The sequence below is a fragment of the Pungitius pungitius genome, chromosome 4 (assembly GCF_949316345.1).
Source record: "Pungitius pungitius chromosome 4, fPunPun2.1, whole genome shotgun sequence".
Lineage (NCBI taxonomy): Eukaryota > Metazoa > Chordata > Actinopteri > Perciformes > Gasterosteidae > Pungitius > Pungitius pungitius.
The window spans coordinates 11,487,730-11,497,862 of NC_084903.1; the positions used below are offsets into that span (position 1 = coordinate 11,487,730).

Sequence of the window (10,133 nt, forward strand, 5' to 3'; positions counted from 1 at the left end):
CTATTTTATTGTGAGATTTTCCTTGATACATGTTGAAACATCTCAGTTTCCCGCAAGCTGGAGCAATACCAGATCCACTATTTTAAACTAAATAAACTCAAAAGTAATGTTTCTTAAATTAATATTGCAGACATCTTTTAAGATGAAATGTTAACGGAAACAACTAATTAATTATGACAAAGTTAGCTGACGACCAGCTCAGCTTTTTCAGTTCTAAAAATACAGTGGACGCAGCTTTTTATGCAGCGGCGCCCCAGTTCTGGCCCTCTCTTACTGAGCAGTTGTCGGGGTTTGATCACCGCAGAAAAAGCTTGTTGCATATTTTTAGAGTTTGCACTGCGGCCTGCACTAAGCAAGTAAAATAATAAAAGTTAAATAAAAAGTTAAGCGGCTTTTTGTGTTTTATTGAATGTAAAGATGAAGAATGGTATCTAGAAGGTGGAGAGAGGGGAAAATGTGTAACAAATACCCAGAGTGCAATAAATAAAAAAAACACATTTCCTGTTTGTATGAAAAATGTGTGCAAACTACGGGAAATGCCCCCAAAAAGTGCAATCCCAGAGACTTTGAGTCACAACTCCAAAATTGGTTCCCACAGAGATGCAACCTCCAGGGACAGAACTGGGTTGCGAATCAAAAAGGGTACAGATGATGTGAGGGTGGATGGGGGGGGGAGGCATGCTAACCAAGCTGAAGGCATGCCAAAAGAAACACTCCGAGCTGGAGAGGAGGAAATGGGAGCTGAAATATCAACCTGAGGGAGGAGCTGATGGCCTGGGGGGCGGTTGGCCTCCTTTTTGCTGAGCAAACACAGATCAAATTCAGCCGCAATGGCCCTCTTACCCTCTTACCCCCCTGCCGTCCCGCATAAAGTCTCTCTTTTTGTTTTGTATATCATTTTTCACAGAGCGTAAGAAAAATCAACTAGTGAATTAAGAGTAAAAACAGAAAGCCCTTAATCCACTACACTACAGGCACAGGACAGTTTGAAAATAAACAAGCTTTTACTGACGTGTTCTAGAGCAAGAAATATTGAGGAAAAGCTGATTTTTTCTCTGTAATATCATTTCACAGCAAAGATTAAAGATGCAACCGGGCCAGTAACGCACCTAATATGGGAAATGATTGTAATGTGATTAGAAAAGACAAACTGCAAGGGAGGCGTGAAAAGACTGTGGAGAGAAAATAAGACCTTAATAATGAGGTCTTTTCTGGAGGTTTGTTGCGCCTATAAAAGTCCCACTGAGGCGCCTTTAAAAAGCAGATGTGTTAGACTGTCAGATCAATCAGTCCTGTACCCGTCCTCTCCTTCTCCATCATCGTTTTGATGTCTCTCACACTCACATACACACACGGAGGGTCCTGCGTATGCATACAAAGTCTTGGATATTGTCCAGGAATTATCTATTTTTTCTGCTTCTCTGTTGCCAGATACACGTGTATCGATGAAACAACAGACAGAGCAGGACACCACGAGGAAATGCATCATTCACGCCATTAACAATGAAAAATGACTTTAAGATGATGCTGCTGCACTCCCCCAGGATATAACAGAGATTACATTACAGCTGACAAATGTGATCACTGCTAGATGCTGAAGGATTGTTTGTGTGTAATGTGCATGTGTTTTCTACTCCTCTAGTGACCAGTTGTCGGCCATTAACTGCTGTAAAAGTTTGACCTCTGACCTGGCTCATTTATCCCAAAAGACATTTCATCCTTGTCGCCCACTTCCATCGGGAAATTGGTGTACTGTGTGGTATCGTCGCTGTACTTCAGATGATCTAGAAGGACGATGAAGGTAACGAGGGGTGGTGGGGGGGGGGGGGGGGTGGTGGGGTCTTGGCTCAGAAAGTGCAGCTATGCCTTTTTATTTAATGCATTAAAATATACCTGAGTGGAAACACCAGGTTTTTAAATGCAAAATCCTTAATACTGCAGAGGGCAGATTAGGGGACTGCCTGAAGTGAAAAAAAACTGCTGTTTTAATGAAACAAAAAACAACAAAGTGCAACGCAGACTAAACCAATGTGAACTCTGCGTAAAGCCTGCGACGTGAAGAGAAATGCAATCCATCTTTGTTAAATATTCACTCAAGGGTTTACCATCCATATTCAAGTATAAATGAGTATTTCAGTTTTAACAATTTGACAAAGTTTATCAAAAATGAATCTGACCACATCTCGAAAACTACAACGTGTATAAAATATAATCCATAATGACCGTTAATGCTCTCAACTCTAACCTCTGCGGTCTACAACTGTCCTCCGTCTCACTTTCACAGCCACTCGCAGTCTACAAAAAGTGGCAATGTGTAACCGTAGCAACGGTTTTGTGCAGAGTTTCATGGACATGTGCTCCTCCCTATCAATAAACAATATGAAAATAACATGAAATGATGAAACGATTCATAATCGCTGTCTGGAGAGCCGCACATCGTCAAGCAATGTTATGCTGCAGGGCTGCATATTTACATTTTTTTATTTACATTTTTTCAATGTCGATGTACTTCTCTTCCTTTTGGAAGTTCATTCACTCAAGCTCCAGTGTCAAAATGAGTTTTTCGGTGCCAAGACTGAAATTTCTTGTCAACAGAGTTCCTGTAAGAGGATTTTTCTTGATTTTGCCTGATTCACCTCTCAGAACAGCTTTCAGCTCAGTGCTCGCCTACATTCTGCTGCACAGGGAGACAAACTCAGAGTAATGTGAAAAACTCAAAGAAGAAGAACTGCTTCTTCCCCCGGCTTTCCGTTATAAAGGAGTTCATCCACCTCAATTCACACAAACAACCGCCACGGTGCTCGGCTGTCGAGGGTATACAATCAACTATTATGTCTGCTCCAGCTCGATGTACACAATTAACTACACACACACACACAGCCCTGACCTGCCCCTCTCGCATGTTTACACACATAAAAGCACCATCCAACACAACACAGCTGCTAATCACAGAACAAAGGGCCGCTCCAGTCAGCGGGCTTCGCCATTGATCGGCTGTAGGAAGCTGCAGGGAGAGACGACAGTCAGCTTTGTTGGATCGGGAAGAAGTTACGACTCAACAGCAGCTACAGGATACAAGTCAAACACGTCAACAAAGGTCCGTTTGTCTGTCTGTGAGCGCCCACATCAGACCGTCGCTCTGATGATGGCCTGTCGCGGCAGGCCACTGAAAAAGCTCTTTATGTAGCTATACCTCCACCATAAAGGAGGAGGAAGTGGATGTTCATCACTTCACATGGAACCCTAAAGACAAATCTCCGTCACAAAGCTTCTCTTTGCTGTCGGATTTGACACGAGCACACAAAGGCAGACTAACTGTGCTCACAGGTGTTGCACAGTCGCAGCACCTGCGTGAGCGCTTTGCTCGGTGCATCTTCAAATGACTAGACCTCATGACAGTCCTCTGCTCCCCCCGGTTCGACCCCGTTGGCCTTTTCTATTCAACAGTCTGCTGGCAGACCTGCTGGCGGCCCGGGCCAGGGCTGTTTGTAAAGAAATGCAGCATCAAGCAATCTGTCAGACCCGTCACGGGCTGCGTGTCGGACCAACACGCAGGCACAACGAGACATGACAGATCTGTGATGTATGCAAATGGAAATATATTGTGCATTTGATACATACTGTATATATAGTATATATATATATAAAACATTTTTTTTAAACTACATATACTTCTAGGGACAGATCAGGTGTAGGAAAAGACCAAATCTACACATACCAGCCAGCGTCCCTGATCACAATGATGCACAATGGAGGCGGCTAGTGTCTTATGTGTGTGCGTGTATGAAGGTGTCTGGATGCCGATGGACGAGTACAAAACCTTTTATCATTGTGGGTTTTTTTAAAAACACGTTTTCAGACATGATAAAGTACTCTGCCTTGAGATTCATGTTTCTACATCACAGTGTATAAGTGCTATAAATAAACACAGGACCATGATTGGCTGGTCACATGACATGTGTTGGACCGATTGAAGGTGAGCACACAGAAATCTACTCTCTTCAACAGGTGAACATAAAAACACCGCCTGGTGTAAGAGACACACGTCATTCTGCACAGAGAAACATCCGAGAGAAGAAACAGAAAACATACTGTCACCCAGAGAAAATACACAGTACTGATGAGTAGTACTGTAACTGTGAAAGTTATCATTCACAATCATCTGAGCCGAGGTGCTATTCTTATGCTTATTTAGGAAACTAAATATGTTGTGTTCTGGACAAGATTCATGATGATGCCACCTCTGGGCTCTAGCTCAACAAGATGGACTATCAAACAAACACAAATAAATCACAAAACAAGCGTGAGTTGAAGTCCCTAATTTCATCCTCCTGGTCTCAAAAGACAGAGAGGAGAAGGTAATGATTCACACAATGTGACTGAAGAGTAAACCCTTGCACTGATGTGACTGTACTCTGGTACAACAGCTATCAATGACCCACGGATTACCCAGAACCCTGATCTTCCGCATAGAAACACTTTTCTTTGGATCTCACCGGTGACTGCTTTGCCAATCCGGCGTACAGCACATTCTCAGATGTGTTGCCCTTTTTGCTTCAATTGGTCATTTGTAGTGAAGAGAGCAAGAAAAAGAGGGGGTGGCATATTACAAAAAGACTTGAATTTTTTAACACGGCACACACTGAAGAAGCTCAGATCATCCTGTACCCGGTGTTGAACAAGGATCATGAAAACTCCCCAAAAATATCAAAGCGCAGCCAGTGGAATGCGATAAGACGGAGAGGCTTTAACAGCACAGCGAGACAGGGAATTAAGTGAAGTTGACAACTTGAAATATTAGAGTCTCTCTCAAACACACTGTGTGTGTGTGTGTGTGTGTGTGTGTGGGGGGGGGGGGGGGGTTGAAGTGGGAGCAAGGACAAATTGTTCTTTCCACCATTATGGTGCTTACTGGTAGCACTGGAGTGTGGGCCGGATGCACCGGAGGGTCCTCGGAGTAATGAGGAGCAGGCGAGTGCCTACTTACTTATTGTGAAAAAGGTGCAGCGGGAAAGTGAAATACGACTGTTCTCCAACACGTGGACACGGACCCACCCTAAAACCACATGATGCCCTCACGACTGCTTTAACCGCCAGTGAGAATACACAGAGTAAGGAAGTCAGTAAACAGCAGTGTGATGATTGATGGAATCCATCTAATCAGTCTGATCGATGCGAGATTCAAGACGGGCCGGTCCGGGCCTGAGTGGTCCGGGCTGAGAGCATTTCTGTGTCGACTGCAACTTCAATTTAATCTAAACCGACAGGATGAGTGAAGCAGCGGAGGAGCCACGGCCTCTATTGACAGCTGGGATTAAAAGGCTGCATCAAAGCAACAAACAGCCCAGCGGCGCTTTGTGTCGAGTCCCGCGATAATAGAATAATGCTTCTATCACAATGTGTACAACTGGACAGTCAAATCAGGAGGTACATTAATAGTTCATTAATATTCTCTAATCGCATCACATCATTACGAGGGATTTTCTAGTTGGTAAGGGGAGAGTTTCCTCTCGGATCAATTCAACTAATTGAAAAGGAAAAAATTAACTTTCTCCACTGGCATCGAGTCGTGCAGGTAGTTTCTCAATAAGTCGTTCTTTCTCGGGCAGAAAATAACCTCCAAAGAAAAGCAAAGCTCCTTGAGGATACCAGAGGAGCACAAATTACTTCATCCAAATAGAAATCAATGTGAGTCCAAGCTCAATAATACACTTATTTACAAAAGCCTTAAAAAAACAAACATTCAATCAAATATGTATTGGGTATTTGTGCGCTACATTATCAGTTTCATTGGATCTGAAACTATCAATCTTTTGAAAAATCTGCCGATTAAAGTCTTCAAACGTTTCACTCTGTGTGATTGATTGTTTGAAGGGTTGATTAATCGAGTGTAACACAACTATCTCATCATTTTTTATTAGTTTGACACCAACCCTCTCACCCAGAAAATAACATGAATACTGTTCCAGTTTCCCTCGCAACATCATCACCCACATTTACTTGATTAATTCTCCACAAATATTAAAGCATGAGTATATTTGTGTTTGCGTGGGTGCATTGGTTTAAAGATCTGTTGCCAGGATACCAGTGAAGCCTAATAAACGTGCCAATTAATGATGATTTGCACTCCCCTGCTGCAGAGGAAGCAGAACCCAGCAACGAAACAATCAATCCAAACATTTCACTTTTTTTAGTCTCTGTTGAAATGCTGCTCCTTATGCATCTCTGAGACCGCTGGAGACAAACGGCAGATTAGATATGCACACATCTAGAGTCGCTCCCTTTTCCCCGTGAGACTGGCCTTCCGATCTCAAGACAGCACAAATCACACAGGCTCAGCGAGAACATCTTGGAAATTCTGTATTCCAAGTCAAGCTTAATGATCTAATGAGTCTGATGCCATATCTACACCAACATAAAAGCATTGGCGGGGAACAATGGACTCGGCAATGCTGGACTTACTGTGCAGGCAGAGGTTTCAAACCCATATTTCTCAGGCTAAATGAAAACTTGTGAAAGCCGACTCGTGGTGATACACAAAAAGTCAGGGGAACACAAAAGACAGTAGTGTTCAAAATGTCATGGTGATCCATTCAATTCTTGTTGAAGACATTTTAGTCTCGATCAAGTCAAGACCCGTCAAACTAAGCGTCATCCCTCAGGAAGAAGCTGTTGAAAACCCTTTGTCCTCTTTCAACAAGCAACAAAAGGCAGAGAGCTTCCCAATATTCCCCCACAACACAGCTCCCTCCACAAAACACTGCGCAGCCTTCTGCTCAAACACAAACACACACTTTGGCAGATTAGTGCTAGAGTTCGCTGAAGGTTGTGCTGGAAATGCGGCAGAGAGATCTGCCTCACAACAAATAGCAAGAATGCGGTCTTAAGCCGTCTTTGTCACAGCATGCATGGTCTGTAGATTTGGGATGTCGGAGTGGTAAAAATTCCACCTTCTTCTACACAACAAGGAGGGAAACGAGGAGTATCCTCCAGGGAGGAGAGGGGATGTGATGGTGCTACACAATGAGATAGGAAGCATCAAAATTGTAAATGTGTAAATCAAGAGCCTGCAGGAACGCCTTCTGATGGATGCACACATTCACACATTTTGTCCACAGGGGTTTTAATTTTCATCAAGGGCAAATAAGAAAGGAGACGGAGGCCGTTTGTATGTTTGGACACATGGATCACTTCACAGCCTTAATTCATGGAGAAGCGAGGTGAACGGTAATTTGTTCTGCCTGTCAGCTGCTGATGGCAGCCGAGGCCCTTTGGCTCGCTCGGCCACATCGACTCATTCATCCACAGACAAGTGGGAGAGCAGCAGGTACAGGTACCACCGACCAAGGAAGCAGGATGAAGGCAACTGTACATCGTTGGAGCTCAGCGCCAAACATATCTACTGGAAGTGACTCTGCGTGTGTGTGTGTGTGTGTGTGTGATATTATGCTTTCAAACATCCAGCTCTTAGCATCAAAGCTGTAAAATATGTTTTTCTCTCCAGAGTGAGGAAAATCAGGATGAAAGAGACTGATCCATTGATATGCAATACACCGAACGGGGTTGTATTTGTTTGTGTGTGTGTGTGTGTGTGTGTGTGTGTGTGTGTGTGTGTGTGTGTGTGTGTGTGTGTGAGCTCTACAGTGATTGCTCTGTGTAGGATGTAACGATTACTCCTTCTCTCCCTGTGACCATGATGAAATCCCACAATGCCATCACACAGAGATCCTTAATGACGTCCCACCGTGGCCACACACACACACAGACACACACACACACACACACACAAAGGCTTCAAGGTTCAATGCTAAACTACATTTACAGGCTAAAAGAATCAAGTTGTCAAGAAGCTGGTTTAGTCCTTGTGATTGAGACCCTTGTCTTCAGGATCTCAGGGGCTGAAAACAACAACCGGAACATGGAGAGACCACATTGAAGCCAGCCACCTTTTTTCATGCTGCACACATGAATCAAGAATAAAAGAACACCTTCCATCTCTAAAATTAGACCAAGATTCGTTCTGCAGTCTTAGAGATACACAAGGAAAGCTTCTCATCTTATGGACTGAATAAGGAGGCAGGGTTGCAAAAAGCATCCCATAAAACCTTATTGAGATGATTTGTCTCATTTACTCTGAGAGAATTCTTGATAGACAACAACTGTATGTTCAATGACATTATCCCATGAAGGCAAACAGACGCTGTATTTCCTTTTCACATAAGTAGACATTAAAGACCAAATTTAATGAGCCAAATTTACAGATTTTAAATGTATATTACAGTGTTTTTGCAGGTTAAAGCTGTCCACTTCACTGCAAAGAGTGACTTCCAGCGTCTGAATAGTGAGCAAATCACCAGAGTTTGGTGCACATAAATCAGCCTGAGGCTCTGATGAAGAATGTGCACTGACCTTTGACCCCTGTGGTTACCAACAATTTGCTGAAACTATACACATGCACACATATGGACACTAACACATGTCCCCTCTCTTTTCTCTATCATAATAGGCCATCTACCCACTGACCCTCTTTTTATTCCCATCAGTGTTGGATGCACACACACACACACACACACACACACACACACACACACACACACACACACACACACACACACACACACACACACACACACACACACACACACACACACACACACACACAAACCCAGACAAAGAAATGCCCCTTGTGCCACAGACCTCCCATCACCCCTGCACTCTGCCCCGCTGCTTCTATAATTGATTGAGAAACCATGCCCTGGGTCTCTAGCAGGAAATCAGGGAGGGATGGGTGCGTTCATAAATATTTACAGAAACCACCATGAAAATTTCACATGAGGGAGAGAAACACATCTAAAACACACGACACGTCCCTCAGTACAAAGAGGAGAGAGCACCCTCTTCTTTGACTTTATCTGCGTGTGCGATACTCAGCACAACAAAGGCTTTGCATCCTCACAACTAATTAACAAACATTTGAACGTCTTCCTTTTTCATGGCAACGGGACAGAAATGAGTTCAGCTCTCTGAGATTAAAGAACAGCCGTCTGTGACCATATCAAACTATGCAATACACCCGGAGATCAATAAAGTGACAGGTGACAAAAACACTATTTCACATCACATTCCTTTTCAATTAGAGCCTCAATAGCATGCTCCTAAATACTAAGACACTACAACATGGTGATTATTATTTAAGAGAAGAAAGAATTGCATAATTGTGGCTCAAATACAACCAGTATTGTGTGATTGTCGGACTCACAGAGAAACCAGCCCAGAAGGGACAGGAATGCCGGACCCTGGGTGATGTGGTGAGAGCCAGAGCCGCGAAGCTCACAGCCAGGATGAGACTCCCGAGGACCATCTGAGAGACCCCCAGAGCCAGCATGATCCTCGTCCGGGTCCGGTACTCCCTGAGCCGGGACAGGCTGCGGGACAGCGACGCGGGGCTCAGGGACCCCGGGCCCCCGATGCCGCCGCCGCGGTGGAGCGCGTTCACCGGCATTGTGACTGAAGGGTACGACACACACACACACACACACACACACCGCAGCGGATAGAGGACAAAACACGTCCAAGAAACAGCAGTCGCCGTGTGTGGTAAACGGTCCAACTCGAGGTCAGTGTCCGGTGCGGATGATCTCCATGAGATTAAAGACGCCTCGGAGTGGCTCCGATTAGAGGCGCGCTGCGGCGGATGGGAGGAGAAAGGTGAGGGAAGAGCGGACCGGACGAGGCACCAGATGAACACACACACACACACAAAAAAAACGTGACGATTTTTTCAAGTCACAATTGAGAAAATAGAGCCCTGGAGTTCTCAGCGACTGTTCCGGATCCAAAGAGCGCCGAGAAAAGGCGAAAACCAAACCAAACCCGCATCATCCCCGTCAGCCAGCTTTGCTCCATTGTTACGCGCTCATGATCTTCTCCGCAACTACTCGAAAGCGAGGGATGGAACGTGGTCGAGACGCGTGTAAAAAATAGAAGGGTGTGTGTGTGTGTGTGTGTGTGTGTGAGATGTCTTCAAAGTCCGCAGTTGTGCGCGAGCTGCGTCTCCTCGGTGTGTGGTAGCCCGGCGGAGGTTTTTCACAGACGACAGCAGGACGGGAGACGCACACTGCGTATTGGAGATG

The 10,133-nt window shown here is 44.6% G+C and overlaps 1 protein-coding gene across 3 annotated transcripts in view; it reads right to left on the reverse strand.

Annotated features, from left to right (window-relative positions):
- fam189a1 (family with sequence similarity 189 member A1) overlaps window positions 1-10,133 on the reverse strand; it is a 59,044-nt gene extending 48,911 nt beyond the window's left edge. For 2 of the 3 annotated variants that reach the window (XM_037450397.2, XM_037450391.2), the window contains exon 1: window positions 9,260-10,132. In XM_037450397.2, coding sequence (XP_037306294.2) covers window positions 9,260-9,502 — 243 coding nt within the window. In that variant the 5' untranslated portion in view covers window positions 9,503-10,132. Of the gene's footprint in view, window positions 1-9,259 lie in introns of all 3 variants that reach the window. The other variant, XM_037450403.2, reaches the window with a different exon arrangement.